The following is an 18,775-nucleotide window of genomic DNA, read 5'->3' on the forward strand; positions in this document are numbered from 1 at the left end:
GTGTCAGTTTCTGCCCTCACTGCTTTCAATGGACCTGTGGACAAAACAAACTTTTTCCTCCACAAGTTGCTTTGGTCATGGTGTTTCATCACAGCAATAGTAATAGTCTTCAATGTCTTACTTCATAACCTGGGGATACGTTCTAGTGAGCATTCTTATTCATACACTCTCAACGCCTACTAAATTGTCCCCATTTGCTCAAAAACTATCTATCAAATGCAAGTTTCATCAGAAAGATGGCTCATGGCACACATCACAGGTAACGCAGCTAGAATACTCAACATGATTGATTTTTCAGCACTCAGTAGGATCCTTAGGCTTTTTTTTCTTTAGTCTGCTAAGATCAGATATTGCATTGTTAAAGGATTTCCATACTGAATCAGTCCTACAGCTGTAGAACAGACCCCACTTAATGATATAATTCTTTGCTTTTATTTTGCATGTGCGTGCATGCCTGCATGTGTGTACACCATGGCCCAAGTGCAGGGCAGGGATAACTTGCAGGAGACAGTTCTCTCCTCCGATTTTGTAGGTTCCATGGGCCAGACTTGATGGCAAGCACCTTTTACCTGCTGAGCCATTGCACAGTCCATCACATAATTCTTTTTATATATTACTTTATCTCAGGGGGTTCTCAGCCACAGGTTAATACAATTCCTCATGCTGTGGTGACCCAGCAACCATACAATTATTTTTGTTGCTACTTCACAACTGTAATTTTGCTGTTTCAAATAATGTAAACATCTGTGTTTTCAGATGGTCCTAGGCAACCCCTGTGAAAGCCATTTCTACACTCCCCTGCCTCCACCCCACACGGGTTGAGAAACAACAATTGAGAACCACTGCTTCCAATTTGCTGTTTTAGTCTCCTTTCCTGTTGCTGTGATACAATGCCCTGACAAAATAACTTAGAGAAGAAAAGAGTTTATCTTGGCTCAGCTCAGGCCCATCATGGCAGGGAAGTGAACGGCAGTGACAGGAAATGGACACACCTGGCCACATCGTAACCTGTGCCCGGCTTGCTTTCTGTGCTTTATGAAGTCCAGGATCCCTGCCCTGGGAAAAGTTCTACCCACAGTTAAAATGGATTTTCCCATACCAATAAACAAAATTAAGAACATCTCTAAATGATATTCTCAACAGTTGACCCAGATCTAGAAAATCCCTCACAGATGCTCCAGAGGCCTGTCTCCTAGGTGATTCCAGAGTCTTCAAGTTGGTAATTAACATTACTTATCACAGCAGTATTTCATGAAAACTTTGGCATCTAAATTATTGGCTTGCAGTTTTGCCTTCTGCTCCTGCATGGTCTTTGGTTTTAGGGTGATACTGATTTTTATAAAATAAATCAGATGTGCATCCTCATTCTCCACTTACTGTAAATCCCTCTCATATTGTGGGGGAATTTTGATTGCACTGTGAAACTACAGACTGCCAATCAAGTTTACCTTGAATTGGGGACATGGAGCCAGCAACAAGCTGACCAGAATTAGACATAGAGAAGCCAGAAATCTGGGTAGAGAAGATGCACAGGGAGAAAAGGGCAGGGGATAGAGTTTGAGCTTCCTTTTGGTTCTTGGCGGAGGGAAACCATGCATCTCTTGCAGTGTCTCTGTCCAAGGTCAGCTGGCTGCCTCTTGGTTTCTCTGACCTAGCAGGTTTTCACTCCCACATCTTTGTTGGTAAACAGAATGACAAAGACTTAGTTTAAACCTACCTATTGTGAGACTGGAAGCCCAGCCAGGTTGCAGCCTGATTGGTGGCTGGTGGGCACTGACCATGGTGCCACAGACAATAATTAAGATATCAGTAGGCTCACATGCAGCCACTAAGCAGACAGAAAAACATCACTTTTGTATCTAGTAGAGTTCTCCAGTGAATCTTTCTGGGCCTGGAACTTTCTTTTGCATTGGGTTCTAAATCACAAACCCAGTTTCTAGTGGCTATTCAAATTATGAGTTCCATTTTGAGTGAACTGTATGGTTTACACTTTTCCAAAAATTAGTGCAACTTGTCTAAGTTGTTAAGCTTTTGTAAATAGAACTGTTAGGAGGAACATCGTGTCTTATATTGGAGAAGTGACAGCTTTTGTTTGCTTTCTGTTTTCTCGGTCAGCCTCAACGGAAGTGTGTGAAACTAGCTAACGTTTGAGAAGAGCCTGCTGGTTCACATACTGAGTTTTCTGTGTTGAGAGTTGACTTCTGATTAGTTGCTTCCCTCTACTTCCTGTTGGGCTCACTAACTCGGACTAAGGAAAGCCAGCTCCTAGATGGTGCCCAGGGTATTGATAGAAATCCACGGAGTTGGTATAAGCTAAGACTTTCTATCTGAGGGAAAAAATAAACACAAACGCTCCTATTCTGATGGTTTTTCTTTATTCTCTCGTGTTGAATTCTCAAATTCTTTGTTCTTCTCATCTTAAATACCGACAAAATCTTTCAAGCATTACATTTGAAGGTCACATTTCATTTCTAAGTAAAATGATAAGGAATAGTCTTCTCCACAGCTCCCATGCAATAAATCCAGATGCCTTGTTACAGAGCATCTCAGTCAACTCCCTAATTGCTGGGTTATAACTTGCAGCTGTAAATAAAGGATTTTAAAGGAGTTATAAAACTACTGAAGAATCTAAGAAAAACAAGGAAATAGTGTGCTATATCCCCTACTTATAAGTATATAAACATTTTAAACTAACATTCTGTGACTAACAATTGTAAAAATATTGGGGAAGAGAAATTCTTTATCAAGGAGAGGGCAGGGATGAGCAGTGAGGTTAAACACCTCCCTCCCCCAGCTTGAGTTCCAGGGCAGAGGGCGGTGGCACCAGTGACAGTGTCTTAACTCTTAGAAGATATTTTTTTTGTTCTGCATGTAACCCTTGACCATAAAAATGGAAACATGTAGCTCTTTCACAGGGCTATGAAGTTAGCTTATTTTCTGTAGCCCTGGCCAGTTAAGAGAATCTTTCCTCATGTTGTATCTGAAGAAAAGCCATAAACCAGAGGTTAGGAATTTGTGCAGAGAGTTAATCATTGTCCTAAGTTACCAGCTAGACTTATGAGAGAGACTGGCACTGCAATCTGCTTCGAACATTTTGGCTCAACCAGACAGCTGGCTATATGTCCTTGTAATTAAGATTGTATTTTTTTCAGGGAATAGTTTATCTTAAAACCCATTAGCAAGGCACCTGTTCTAACCTAAAGTGACTCTGAAGTTTTAAATAGGCTATCTTGGCAGCTGGGGAAATATGTCTTTTTTCTTAATGTTAGGCTAAACTGAAATCCAAGACAGCTCATAATGGGAACTGACTTGGGTAGCATTTCTTTGTATTCATATTTACCCATCAAAACTCTGTATAAGCTAACAATATTAATATCAACTAGAAAATATAGCTTAAGTCACCTTCTTGACAATCCATAGATTATTTGCCCAGTAGATCAGGATATAGTCATGAGAAAAACACAGCAAGATACAGGTAATGGGGGACTCCCCACACATACAGGAAGCACATCATATCAGGCACATCATACAGGTAACACATCATACCAGGTAACGGAGAGACCACAGAGCAGCAGCATTATGAAGGTGCAGCATAAGCAAAAGACATCCTGGGGTTTACATTATCACAATCTTTGAATGAGACAATCCCACCAGGGAGTTGAACTTCTGGTGGGCTGGCACCTAATATTAATTGCCATCTGCTGTGTTCAATGAGAATGACCTCTGGCATCTCACACTTTCTAATTTCTGAGGACCTCATCGCATCTTCATCAACGTTCTAGAACACATTTCTGAGTAGAACAGAAGGTCACATGTGTTTAGATTACAACATGAATTTGGGACAATGCAATACAGCCCCTAACACCAGTACATAATTACACCAGGTACTAACTAGGTCCCTGGGAAGGCTACCGTTCCTACTCACATCCTGTCTGATGAGTGTTTTATAGTCAATGTCCAAAATGTTTTACTGTACTTAGTTGGAAGTATATGAAGAGTGTATCTAAATTGATCTCTTAGAAAGAGATATTTACATTTTAAATATTTTAAATAGTGTAGAGTCAGGTATTAGAATTTTTATCCAGGGTCTTTATGTCACGTTAAATTAACTAACAAATGTACATAAATCAAAATAATGCAGAATCCAGCAAGTTCCCAGACTTTTAAAAACACTGAAGTTTGTATGCGTCTTTTACTAAACCAAAACACCTGAAGCAAGATACAAATTTTCTTTATTGGTTTTTTATGCTGTCAAAATACTACAGACTTGGGCACCTTTTAGAGAAAAGAGGTTTATTTGGACCCCATTCCAGCAGCCATATGTGGCGACAGCTTCTCAATGCAGTGGTCCATGGCTTCAAACAGAGACAGGACCATAGACATCTTCTTCAGTCTCCTCTTAGTCACTGGAACCCATGCATGGGGCTGCACTCTGATGACTGACCTAACCCCAAAGAACCTTGGATGACACCACCTTGGAGTGCCATCTTAGGCTTGAGTTCCCACCCTCTCAGTACCTCATGAAAGGGGGCTGAATTTTATCACATGAACCATTGAGCTACATCCCGGCACCACCCACACCACAGCTCAAGCTTCCTGATAAAAATCTGCATTTTCCTTCTTACAGTACAGCTGTAGATGAAAATGCAAACAGGTCAGACACAATCAAGAAAATGTGTGGGCTGACCTTGGTGATGATAATGGCAAAGCTGTGCTGCCTCCGGATACTGTGGGATGAGGTTCTCAGAAAGACAGAACTCTCTAAAACCCCATCAAAGGTACCAATTAACCACCAAGAAAAGGGTAGGTCAACTAAACAAATTATTTTGATTGACACATGGAAAATTTAACTCAAGTTTTGTTTCAGAAGAACCTCCAAATCTTCCAGAATTTTACTAGATAGAACTGACAGCAATTACAGGAGTGATACTCCCAGCTTCTGTCAAGATCACATGACTGAGGCCCACCATTTGGGACCAGGGTCATAATCAAAGACAAGGCCATGAGGTTCCACCTGGCTGGTGGGCTTGGCTCGGTATTCAATTCCATAGCTGGAATCCAGTTCACTCAGACTATGACTGTACCTTGCTCAAGTCCCCATGACTGTCACTAAATTAACAAAAGAACTGTAGTACTCTTCACTGTATAAGCCACACTCCAACAGGGGACCACTTCCAAAGTGCAGGTTCAGAATCCTCTGACAAAATGCTATAGATTTCGATAGTTAATAAAGCAGGAAACCATTGCTCCCAGATCTGAGGGCTTCAAGGTGCTGACAAATTTTGGTGTCTGACAAGGGCCACTTTCCTAGTTCATAGACGGTGCCTTCTCAGTTAACCGCAGAAAGCAAGCAAGACCCACTGGCACTCCTATAGGAAAAGTCCCTTCTGACCTCAACACTCTACAGACACCTCATCTCTTAAGAATACTGCGCTGGAGAGTTAGGCATCTACAGATCCAGAGGGGCTGGACACTTGGACCACAGCAGACATCACCTGTGCATTCCTCAACTCATTTCTCTCTCTACCCAAGATACTATCATGCTTAACACAACGCTCATGTTTTCCTTCCCTCCTTTCTTAAGAGGAAATTATACACATCTCTGTTTCTCTTCTACGACTTGGAAAATGTTTTAGGGATAGCAGAAGAGTGAGTCTTATGAAAGAATTGCAGATATTAGAGAGTAATAAGCTAAGAGAATTGTGGGTTCCCAGGCTCCTGGATACTCCCAGATTATACTGGCTATTTTAGCAACACAAAGCTCTGAGCTATTTCTGTCTACATTCTTCTTTGGTCCAAACCTTCCGCTTGCTCACCCCCACCTCTGTAAATGACGAATCACTTAGTTCAGTCCAAAATAGTGGGAACTAAAAATAAGAGGCTGGGGGTATAGTTAGTGACCGAGTAACCATGCTGGTGTGTGTGTGTGTGTATTCTTGATTCATCTTTCTTACACTATGTTTAACCTTAGCCCCAGTTCCAGAATCTTCTGGTAAATTTAGCATGACAGAACTCGGGGCCTTTCATTCCAAAGACATACCCCCCTTTTTTTTTAAAAGCCCCACATGGTTTTGAGGGACAGATGAAGCTGGGTATCCCTTACATTCCTGATTGCAGATGCTTGTACCACCTGATACACACCTTTACCTCTAGGGCATTTGTGCAGGTTTCTGCTGCTACCACGCAAGGCTAATCTGCTTGGATATAGGCTGTTGTTCTTCCGCTTATTTTAAAGGGCAAAATTAAATCCTAGAACAAACCCTGACAGAGTCCTTAATGAAAATGATAACTCCTAAAGTTCTCATTCACTCGGCTTGAATTCTACACCACAAGAGTGAAAGGGTTTTTTTTTTTTTTTTTTTTTTTTTTTTTTCCCACCTGTTTTGTGCTGCTACCCATAGGATGCAAAACCTATCCTGGCTCAGGCTGAGTTCTAAGAACATCACCATAGTTAACAAAGCCTGACTGTCCCTTCACCCCGGATCCCCAGTGCTGAAGGAGCGTTCGGACTGCAGACTTCAGAACAATCCAGGTTTGGGATTTAGGATGCTCAACCCATACTCTGTTAAAATCTTTCCAAGTTAACAGAGTAAATTCTGAGATTTGAAACACCTGATGCTCCCAAGCATTTCAGATAAACACACGTGCAGTGAGTAGCATATGCACAGATTCTGCCCAAGTAGCCCACGTGGGAGTTAAGTCTGGGGTAAACCAGATTTCTCAGAATTTCCTCATCAAAGATATCCAGTATTATTCTCCACAACCCAACATCTCATGAAAAGCAGAAAACCAAACTTTGCAGCTCAAAGTCGGTGACCAGCGAGTTTCAATATTTTATTAAAATAGCATATTCGACCATGGTTAACCAAGAATACGTTAACGTTGTCCCTCCCACCCCCCGCCCCAATATGCAGCATGACACAGTAGTGATTTCAAATATCCTTGATCAAGGACCAACAGGGATGTTTCAAAGTCAAGTCTGTAACTAAAATCCAGACTTTCCGAAATGTCTACATTAAAAAAGAAACAAAGCTTTCCACAAGTTCTCATTTGTCCCCAAATAAACGCTGGTGCACCGTCCGTCCACCTGACAATACCGCTAGGAATTTTATTCTTTATGCATAGTGTAACATCTCATTTAATAAGTACCCACTTTTATAAATAAAATTGGCATTTTCCACCCCGTTTAATGTTTCTTTTCAGCTTCACAAAGAAACCAGTAAATAAAACTGTCAACGACAGTTACAGCATACACTCTAACAGCAAGATAAAAAACCTGAAAATAGCAGAGATGCATCTAGGCTGTTGTACATAAAAAGACAGATTTAAAAAGTGCAAGGCAAAGTCTGCAGGTTTCGAGGGAGCTTTTAGGCACATCCATGTCTTTAAAGCAAGCTTCAGAATGAAATTCCAGTTTGTTCTTCATGACACCTGTTTAAGTCTTTAAAAAAAAAAAAAAAAAAAAAAATCCCACAAAAGTTCATCTCATTAAGTGTAAAATGGAGTCCCATGTCCTAAGGCTAACTCAGCTGTGGTGCGTCCGGCCCTTCTTCACTCTGGCAGGCTTAGGTTTGGGGATGTACTGGTTATTGGCTTGGTACTCTAGCTCCTTCCGGAAGTAGTGGATGGCTTTGTTCAACCCTTCCTCCAACGGGACCTGGTGGAGAGATAACTTTGTAGTCAGTTGTCCACTTCATGAGGGTACTCAAAGCTTCACTCTGCTAGGAGCACATCAAGACCACTTTGGAGATGCCCGAGGTCCTCAGAGCTACTTTCAGAACACATTCTGCAACTTAGCAAGTGACACTGGCTATCAACGCCCTCAAGTTCCCAAAGTTCCCGAGTCCCTCTCGCAGGCATGCCTACTACAGTCAGCTGCAGAGACCGTTCCTGAAATGTGTGTGGACCCACTCTTTTGAGGAAATCCTCCAAGGACTGGAAGGAAGACGCTCTGAGGAGGCTGTCTATACCTGCCTCCCTGGGACTCCCCCATGACACACTTGTACTAGCACTGATAGCATAGATAGGGAGAGACCCACAAACCATCTTAACCTGGAGCTGGAGACAGGAAACAGAGGTCAACTAGCTACTAAAGAGAAAGTTGTGGAGGAAGGCATTGCCAACAACTACAACTACAGTACATTTGCTGGTGTTTGCCTTGATTATGGTGCTGAAATAAAACAAAACATATCGTATCATGTTTTAAATCTGGGCATTTCACTATATTATGTATTGCACAAGACCCTAAAAGCAGAGGAAACATAAGTAGACAAATCGATTGAACTAAAAAGCTTCTCCCAGTAAAATAAAAAGCACGCAGAGATAGACTACAGCATGGAAGAAAGTATTTGTCAACGATGTATCTAATAAGGAGTTAATAGTAATGAAAATAGATTTAAATAGGCATTTTTCTCAAAGGAAGACATAGAAATGGCTGCCAATATGTATAAGAAAATCCCCAGGATTACCAACTATCAGGACAATGCACATAAAAACACCTCTTCACCAAGTTACGATGCTTTTCTACCTCAATAAGTTGCCCCCACTCACATACATACACAGCAATGTTTGAGATGTCTAGGTGTCTTTAGATGAGACTCTCAAATATTTCCTATCAATTATGCCTCCTATTACAAAGAACCCAATGGCAATATCTCATATTCTGTATCTCCATGTCTTTCAGATGATGACTCGTAAGATATAAGTTCTAAACACATATCCTGGCAGTACATACACCTCTAAGACAAAGAGTGCATATTTAGCAAATATACATTGAATATTTCCCTAAAACACTCTATTTAAAACACATGCTTTAATGACCGAAGGACAAATGACAAACTTGCAAAAAGAAAACCAAAAAACTGGAGAACCTGAGGAGCCAGAGACAGCTTGGCTGTTGGGACCATTTGCTGCTCTCGTAGAGGACCTCAGTTCAGCTCCCAGCACCCACACAGAGGCTCACAACCATCTGTAGCTCCAGTTGCAAAGGATCGCATGGCCTCTGTGGGCATTGCATTCATGTGGCACACACGTATATAAGCAGGTGAAACACAAGTATAAAATGAATGAATAAAAACAAAAACCCCAGAGAAGCTGGACCTCTCTGCTTCTGCAATTGCTCTGTTCGCATGGACTGCTAGATTTTAAGTTGGAGCACACTCATTTTTATTTAATTTACTAATTTTCTGTCCTGTAGCAGATCCCCAAGGCTCAAGGTATTGCATGGCAGCAAAAGAGCTGGACTAAGATTCTAATGTCCCTTCAGATTCCATCAGTTTAGACTCTACGTATTCAGCATTTAAGTATGCCACGCCTTTTAACAGGTAAAGCTGAGCTGTGGGCAGCGCTGTGCCTCCTGGTGGATCCTCTAATGCCCGTACAGTGAGGCAGCCTCATCTGCCCTGTGCATACACACCTTTCATCTGATACGGTAATGCGTCTGCGACACCTGTAGGAATGCCTGCCATGATATGGGACCACACGCTCTGCCCAGGGAAGGTCACTCTTCAGAGCAGCATAGCAAAGAGCCAACAGCCAGACAGTATATGGAAAGAGGCCTCTTGCTCCTGCAGCCTGACTGATCAGGGAAATTCTCTATAAGGAGGTGGGCCTGTACAGGCACTTGAGGGGCCATATACAGTCCTGGGATATTGATGTTCAAAGACAGGGGGAGCTGTTCAGAGTGTAAATACAGCCTAACAATGAAAAGCAACTGGATAGATTTTGGTGTCTAGTCCAGTGTTTCTCAACCTTCCGACTGCTGAGCCCCTTTAATATGGCTATTCATGTTTTGGTGACACACCCTCCAACACCACCACAAAATTATTTCCTTGCTACTCTAAAACCGTAATGTTGCTACTGTTATGCACTGAGAACCACTGCTCTAGTAGGTCAGCCAGTGGAAAGCCTGACGGCCTAGGAGCCCCAGGGAGGTATGGAAGTCTACCTTCCTCCATGTCTTTCAGTCCTCGTGATTTCTGGCTAGGGTTCCAATGGCATTAGATTGGTATGACCGGATCACCTCCATCTACATGAATCATTGCCCAGTCCAGCCCTGGACACCAGGGCTCTGGGATGAAGCTGCTGTCGTCCTCTGATGCTCTCGATCTGGCACTATTTCAGGGGCAGCAGAGCCCTTGGGAAGTGTGACCTCGCCAGCAGAGGTGCGTGCTATGGCGGGCCTTTGGAGGCGATACCTACCCTGGTTCTTTTCTTCCTGCCCCTGCATTGCATGAAGGGGTTGCCACCGTCTGCAGCTCTGGCTGCCACGTCTTCCCTGAAACCCTCCGACAATGTGAACCAAAAAACAAACCCTTACTCCCTTTTAAGTTGCTTTGGTAGGCATTTTGTTACAGCGAAGAGAAAAACAACTAACACGCCTGCCTCGGCACTGCCTTCGGAGATCGATGCATGCAACCTGACAGACTACACTACCCAGTAAAGAGTCTCCATGCAGTAACTGCCTTTATCAGGTTCACCTACAGACACGTCTAGAGACACTGACTGCCATGGCTGTCTTAACTGATATGGGTCAGTCCAGCCCAGTTTCCTAGGCAGGTTACCGGGGGATATATGAGAAAGCTAGCTAAGCAAGAACCAGTGAGCGGGCACTCCTCCGTAGCACGCGATCCCAGGTTCCTGCCTCCTCCGGGTCTCTGCCCTGACTTCCCTCAGTGATAGACTATGACCTGGAAGTGTAAGACAAATAAATAACCCCTTTCCCCCCTCAAGGTTCTCTTGGTCAGTGTTTTATCACAGCAACGGAATGGAATGAGGGCATTTACGGACTCTCCTGAAAACAGCTCATAGGAGGCCTAAGCCACTTTCACTAACAGAGCACCAGATGCAATCCAATAGAGAAGGCCTCATACCTACCTACCTGGACACTCAACCCGCCCTACTTCACTGGAAACCTCCCAACAAGGCCACTGCTTAGGAGGAATACAATACGATAAGGCTCCTTCATACTCACCACAGGCTCCCACCCCAGCATCAGCTTTGCCTTTTTGATGTCTGGTTTTCTTTTCTGTGGGTCATCCTGGGCTTCGGAGAGAAACTGAATTTCACTTCCACTACCTGAGTTTTTTGAAAAGGAAAAAAAAAAAAAAAAAGTAAGGCCATGTGAATTCCTTATCACTAGGGGGCACTGTTTCTCCATCTATGGCAGGAGAAAGTCATGCCTACAATAGTACAAGAGCAAGGACCCTACCCAAACAGCTCTGACAAAGCCATCAGACAGTCCCCACAAACCTAGGCGCATGGCCATTACTAAGCGGTCATGCGGAGGACGGCTGTGGTCCCACAGGATCCTCCTAGGAGAACAGAAGTGCTTGTGCCAAGGATAAACCTCTGTGTCAGGTAACAAATGCACATGTACGTTCGTTCGGTTGGGAGGGCACCATCCCACAAACACAAGCATACGATACGATACGTGTGTGGGTAGAGCCACCTTGAAGGGGGACACTTCCAGTGGGCCACACCTGGGTATCCAGGATCTAGGAACCCGTAGTCTACACCCTTCTTAGCCAACAGCACGCGGAAGGTAACTTAGAGCCCATGAGATGACCTGACCATCAATCGGTGCTCTAGCCAGAGCAAGCCCAGAACCAACACATAAGGTATCAGCTCTGCTGGGGGATGAAGCACGTGCAGGACAGAAAAGCCTGGCCTAGCATCCCGGGGTGGGGAGCTATACTCTAGTGACCACACAGCACGAAAGCCTCTACAGCGACCACCACACGCAGGCCTGGGGAAGCACGGCACAGTCACGCAGAGGCAAGGTTGGGAGAACCTAAGTCCTCCTCGGTGTGCAGGCTGTGGTTTCCTGAACTCTGAGGAGCACAGGCATCACTGGTACACGCTGTCTGTCACCCGGGAGGCCAGGGCTCACATCTACAGTGCCATCACGCCAAAGACCCCAGGTTTCCGTCTGCACAGCGAAGGGTGACCCGAGCAGGCCCTGCCTCACCAGTGGGAATGCACAGCTGCGATAAAAGCCAGTCTGAATGGGACTGCTGGGACCACACAGCTCTGTGCTTGTGCGGCAGAAGGGACTTCTGTCTCCACTGTCACACAGGACAGAATCCCAGCTCTCCACAGCTGCTCACCACAACCCTGATCCGGAAAGGTCAACATGGAGGAGCCCATTCAGACAAGGGGGCAGCGGGGTTAAATTAGAGCAGACCGCAGCACACACATGTCATGGTCCAGGCCAGACCGGCGTGACTTGAACTCAAATTTCATCTGGACACCAGACTTCCTAGAGCTCCAGCGAGCCTGACAAAACGAGGCCGGGGCTGCCACCTTGGCACTTGTAAGCCAAGGGCAGGGCCGTACCTGCTGGGAACATCCTGCTGCTTGATGGGAACACGGCTCCAATGTCACACAGCCAAAACTAGCCTGGATATAACTAATCCACCCTTTCCTTGCTCCCGAAGTTCGGTCTCTAAGGGAGCGGCGCTCGGAAATCAGCAACAGTCACCTGTGCAGGATGCATGCGCTACCTTAACCGTGTCACACCTGGAGGGCGGTTCTCTGCCCCGCACTCCACCCAGACCTGCAGCTACATCGGGAGCCAAGCTCATCTCACTCCACCCTGTCTCTAATCTCAGAAGAGCTGGAAATGTTCCTCCAACAACACCGCTCTGATCTAGTCAGTCAGCTTACATTAATTCCCTACTGTCTAGGGTGGGTACCGCCAACGGACAGGGTAGACGCAGACGAATTCACTCACGGTTACTGGCACACTTACCGACAAGGTTTTTAATTAACTGAGCAAATTCCAGGATTGTGTGTTCTTCTGGGTTCCCCTATGGAAGAAATGGATTTGCCTATTATAAGTGTCACAGCAAAAGCATGGCTCCTCTCCAGGGGCCACACAAGACTTCAGAGACACTTGCTGCGTGAATCGTCATTGGCTCCCAGACTAGCCTGCTTCTTGTGGTGCCGGACCGGAGCATTCTGGGACAGTTTTCATCCTGGCTAGGTGTGTACCTGTACCGCCTTACACCTTTATCTCTTCTGAGGAACAGCCTTGAAATGGACAAGGCCATTTTAAGTGGGTCACACATACTGGGCGAGCTTCCGGGACAAGTTACTTTTTAATCTACTACTTTCCTGTCACTTCAGTGTTAACTCTACAGGTTTGATATCACACAACTATCTCCCAGGACAACAAACTTCCTCTATGAGAGCCGTGCCAACACCTTGCACAGTGCAGGACCAAAGGTCCTAGAGAAAGCTGCAGCAGTGGATGCGGTCACAGACCAGCGTTCTGGGAAAGCCACAGGGACAGTCTCCATGGGCTTGATGAAGCCAGCTTACTGGAGTGGGTGGTGCAGAGGAGTTGCTAAGCAAATCCTTTCCGTCCATCACATTTTCTAAGTTGCCACCTTCATTTTTGCAATGCTGGAGATGGAGCTCAGGGCCTCCGTCCATCATATTTTCTAACAGTTGCCACCTTCATTTTTGCAATGCTGGAGATGGAGCTCAGGGCCTTGTGGGAGCTGCCTTAACACTGCTCTGACCTGCAGCTCTCACTCCACAAGTGCTAGCCCAGCACGGACCACGGAAAAAGCATGGCAGCTGGCTGTGAATTTAAATTCCTCTTGCTCTCAGTTTCCCAGGCTATCCTGGACCCAGATATCAAAGTGTCAGGAAGGCCTGGGCTTAATTGTAGGCCCAAAGGAAAGGCAGAATGATGGGACGGGCATGAGAGAAGGGGGCTGTGGGAGGCTCCTGGCAGAGGCTTTTCTAAACAGACACAGTTCCTAAATGCTCTTGTGAAAAAGCCTCTCAGAAAGGGTAAAGGGATACGATGTACAGAGAGCACGCAGGCATAAACAACAAGCCTTTATCCATTTGGAGCTTTCACCCACCTCCCTAGTATGATCTTTACACAGAGATCTTCAGGCAGGGGGAGTTCACTATCTGGCTCGTGCATGCCTCCCAAGTGCTGTTTTTCAGTCTCTTACTCTGCTTTGTCTCACTTGAGCACTTAGCAGATAGATGCCCTGCACAAGCTAGTTGTGAGCAAGGAGAGCCCTTCACCAAAGATGCTCGAGCTGCCGCAAAGGAGAGGCAGAACGGTACTCACCAAGTTCACAGGGCTGCTGACATTGCTGTTCATGAGTGCTACCAGGCCATTCACCAGATCACTGGAAAAGAGGGGGAAGCTGGGTCAGCCAATGCTCGCCATGGTTCAGGAATGCCGAGGGCACACGCCAAACCTCCCCAGACGGGAACAAAAACCAGAATGGAAAACTGAATGTGGAAATAAAACCCCATAAATTAAGATGGTGTTTGTAATGCTAGCATGTTCATGGATGGAATGAGTCCTGTAATACTGGGATTTGCTTTTGGTGGATGTGGTGGAGTGGTAAACAGGGTGGAGAGAATGGGTTAAATCTACCCTTTCTGTGCATTGCTGCAAACAACGAAGGACCAAAAAGTAAGTTAAAGTAGGTAAACAGACCCCAAAGATGGCAACTGCAGAGTCTCTGACGAAGCCCCAGGTTTAACATGAGCCCACGTTCGTTTCAGTCCACTGAAACGAGCTACGATTGTTTCATAAAATAAGCTCCACAGAAATGAATGGACTTCAGTATGCAAACTCCATACTGGCAAATCACAGCGAAAGCCAAACACACTGAGCGCTGAAATCAATGAAGGCTGCTGCCCCCTCCCCCAGCCTCCAGCCCACCCTTAGTGCATCCTGTGACTCTTGCTTGCCCGCCTGCCGCCTGCCTGCCTGACGGGGCGGCTGGATGTTTCAGATGGATTGTGACTGGCTGAGCCATGAAGGTGAAGAGAAGTAAGCAAACTTGCGCTTACCAAGGTTTGGTTCTTAGTTTCAGAAGCGTTAAAGTGTGGCTCTGTTAAAGAAAAGTTACTTCGTGAAAATGACACCGCACTGGGAATGTAAGCGCGTGTTCTACGCCCCATGTTCAATAGCACTTGCGAACCTCTCCCTCTTCCTCCAACTTTCCCACAAGGCACAGGCCACTATGGGCCACAATTGGCTTCCAAAATAAAACCCAAGATAGTTCTGCTTTTCTTTTAATTGAAACAAAAAATAAAAGATTTTTTTTTTTTTGGTGTGTCATTTAATAAGGTTATTTCTGCTTTTTCGGGTTTCGACAATGGGAATTTTATGTGAATATGCTTAATGTTCTGTTCCCACAGATCAAGTGTAAATGCAAACCACCGCTGACCTTGAATGATTTCTTTTCTAAGAGAAACTGGCAAAAAAAAAAAAAAAAAAAAAAGTCACTACATCCACCATGCACTCTTTACGAGACATTAAAAGCTGCCATTTAGTAGCATCCACAATGGCTCTCAACATTGAAATAAGGGCAGGGTCATGTGATGTGCTGTTGGAAGATGGCTGGCTCTTAAGCAGTCATCCTCTTCGGGAGAGGAGGGAGGAAGGGAGGGCCGTGCACCTTGTATGTTAACAGGTTGGCAACTTTTAAAGTCAAAATTGCATTGAGTCATACTCATTCAGCCTGGAGCTCTTCAAAGTGTCATTTTGACAAAGTGACTTTTAAGGAATATACAACATGCCTTTGTTATGTGAATGAGGACACGACCCAATCATGGAAGAATCAGACATGTCATGCCGGATGTCAATGCAGATGACCGTGTAGGCCTTGGGTCCCTGAGGCAACTGTGGCTCTGGGGGCAGTTAACCAAGGGCTGTAACTACAGGTTCAAACAAACACTGTACCCTTTTACAAAATAGGAGACTTTCGGTTTCTTGAAGAAGTAGGGGGTGTGTTAAAAACATCAAGCCTCCGGTCAGTTCTCTGTGGAGACTTGAGCCACCAAAATGTGCAGCAGGAAACTGACCCACAGTGTCCCTAAGTCCTGGTGATCTCGGACACCGCTACAATGGCAGCATTACAGGAAGGGCCCACTGCTACGCACAGGGAAAGGACTTACATCCTCTCTCCAAGGTGTCAGATGGTCTCGGAGGCCACAACAACAACTAGGTGTGTGGGCTGTGGCCAGGGCAGGCCTGGTGCCATGAGTGTGTTTTGTTCCGGCTGGGTTAGCACACAGCATAGGCATTGCTGAATTCTTAAAAGTATTTCCATTACCTACTCCTTTTCTCCCCCACCAAATGTATATCTGAAACTACTCCACTTAGTTTCCTATGAGACACCATGGAGGCAATGTGACCAGAAAGAAGGCAGGCTTCTAACCAGGGCCCTTTTGATGGTGGACAATGAAGAGGTCTGGGGCCCTGAGTACGCAGGTCAGGGTTGAACCTGTGTACCTGAAGGTATTAAGACCTCCTTGGAAGTGCATGAGTGGGGTTGGGGGCAGGCAGGGTGTGAAGGGGGATGGGATGAGAACACATTACTATTATTATTATTATTATTATTATTATTATTATTATTATTATGAAGACATCATGCAATACATGGCGTGGAGGTCTGGCTAGTTCAATCCAGCTACAGAAATTCACCCCAACACATTTCTCCGAGCCCACAGCCTGAGTTCCTCACTCCAAAACAGAAACTGTCCTGGAGGGATGGGTCACTTGCCCCTCTGAAAGTGTCTCTTAGAAAGAGGTAGCAAGACACACATGGGTAAGGAGAAACAATCACTGACCGTGATAAGCAATTATTCCCAGCTTCTTTAGCATCATACATAAGAATGTATATACTTCCAGGGGAACATCTGTACTGGTTCTTTTAACTTTTGGGAAAAAGCAGCATTCCCATTTTTTTTCTATGTGACTTCTACTGAGCTCCTCAGCTACTGAGATGTGGCTGCTCAGGCCAAGGCTAGGGGCTACCCAGACCTGCACCCCATAGCTTACTAATACCTTACCCTACAGCACCCTTGGATGGCTCTAAGACACCTAGGACAGCATACAGATATGGGTTTTACAATGACCAAGGGTGTTGGAAACTTCCATGGAATTTGCAAACACATAGGTAGAAGACACTTCAGTGTAGTCATTGCTTATGAGTACCAACTACATTGACCAACAAAACTCTAGGTAGGCTTTTCCAAACATAATGGTTCAAGTCACCAAGTGAAACTATTCTCAAGGACAAGAGCCTGCCTCGGCTTCAACAAGAGGTCACCACTAAGAAATGCTTATCTCCTATTCTTAAAGACTCTCTTCGTGCTAGAAGGCCGTGATTTGAAATACTTGTTGGACAACTGGACCTGCAGGTTTGATGGGTGATTAACTGGCCTGCAGCATTGATTACCCAAGCTGCCCTCACAGGGCTATGCAACTTCATCTAAGCAACACTGGTGGCAGTGAAAGATTAATCAGGAAGTCACAGCAACGGTGGATGAAAACCAGCTCTAACAGAGAGAGAGGACAAGAGGTTCCTAACCACATATTAAAATCAATACGCATTTGAGCTGTGGAAATAACCAGCAAGTACGATGCATACTGAGCTGTTACTGCATTTCCTCCACTCACAACCAAGGCTAAGGACCAGAGCCTTCCTTACCTGACAAACTGGAACGCCCTTGTCTGAGACCCGGATCCATATACCTAGAAGGAAAGAGTGGGGCAGTTTAAGAAGACCAGAGGGTACAGGTAGAGCCCAGGAGTACAGGGTGACTGCAATGGGCACCTGGGCTCACTGGAAGGCCATTCCTGGTCTGTGCTCCACCCGTGCACTTCTATCCCTTTCATGTAGGTAGCAGAGATACACACACATGAACATGAAATATCAACTCTGGAAGTCTCCCAGTACATGCAGCGTCCGGGCGCAGAGGACAGTACTCACCGTGAGCGGCTCCCCCTGGAGTGCTTGCAGGATGAAGTTGCTGACCACCCGCCCGTCATTCATGTGCATCCGTGGCCCGAAGGTGTTGAAGATCCTCGCCACCCGTACTTCCACACCTTCCTGGAACAGAGAGAAGGGATGTCAGGCGTGGCCCCCCCCCCCCCCCGCTTCTGCGGTCCAAGTGCCTTGCACAGAGGGAGAACGGGCTGCTTTTCGTTCCCAAAAGACAAGAGCTCTTCTGTCCCGATTCTATGATGTGCTCACCATAAAGCACCCGGGCGATAACGCGGAGCCACATCAAAGCCAGAGCTGCCTCAGGTTTCACCGAGGAGAGGCCAGTAGGATGTGCACACTGGCAGGAAAGCTACGAGACTGGTACGTGAGAGTAAACTGTTTGCATTTGCTGCTCTCCAGCAGGTGCCTGTTTTCCCATGGGGGGGGAGGGGTCACGTTATCAAGGAATCTTCTGTCTGTAAAACCCACTACAGAAAACAGACACGTCTGTTATGAACTTCAAGTTATAGCCGCGGTGCACGCCAAATGTCTGGTTTAAGATGGAAATGGCATTACATTACAAGGCGCAGGCTCGTCTGTGGTTTCGGGATAACACCGCAGCTCTTAGAGCCTATGCTCTCCGGGGATGGCAGGATAATGCATCAAAGGGGGGAGGAGAGGGGGTGCTGCTCTCATCAGAGGATAACTCAAAGGTGTCCGCTTGCATTTAACTGATGAGACTAGGAAAGACCTGGAAGGTGATCAGAATATGGTGCTATTCTCTGAAGAGACTGGAAAACCCTGGAGGTATTACAGTAGTCAAACAGGAATGCCCAGCAGAGGGAGCTCCAACCAGATGCTCTTGCCCAACATTTACTGCTCAACACGCAAACAGGCAGGCTTTATGATATTTCCCATCTGGACCTGAAACCATCAGGCAAGCTAACTGGACTCAGCTACAGACTCTTAAGAGCTCACACGGCCACTGAAGTAGCTGAGGCCACTGCCCACAGCGGTCT

General features: G+C 45.6%; 1 protein-coding gene across 2 annotated transcripts in view; it reads right to left on the reverse strand.

The window, feature by feature from the left end:
- Positions 1-6,821: 6,821 nt before the first annotated feature.
- The window catches only part of Uxs1 (UDP-glucuronate decarboxylase 1), a 54,415-nt gene continuing 42,461 nt past the window's right edge, over positions 6,822-18,775 (reverse strand). For both annotated transcript variants that reach the window (XM_051204242.1, XM_051204241.1), the window contains exons 10-15: positions 17,763-17,882; positions 17,481-17,524; positions 14,096-14,156; positions 12,752-12,809; positions 10,973-11,076; positions 6,822-7,657 (exon numbers count right to left, since the gene is read on the reverse strand). In XM_051204242.1, coding sequence (XP_051060199.1) covers positions 7,526-7,657; positions 10,973-11,076; positions 12,752-12,809; positions 14,096-14,156; positions 17,481-17,524; positions 17,763-17,882 — 519 coding nt within the window. In that variant the 3' untranslated portion in view covers positions 6,822-7,525. The remainder of the gene's footprint in view (positions 7,658-10,972; positions 11,077-12,751; positions 12,810-14,095; positions 14,157-17,480; positions 17,525-17,762; positions 17,883-18,775) is intronic.

Source organism: Phodopus roborovskii, unplaced genomic scaffold, assembly GCF_943737965.1.
Source record: "Phodopus roborovskii unplaced genomic scaffold, PHOROB, whole genome shotgun sequence".
In the NCBI taxonomy this organism is placed as follows: domain Eukaryota; kingdom Metazoa; phylum Chordata; class Mammalia; order Rodentia; family Cricetidae; genus Phodopus; species Phodopus roborovskii.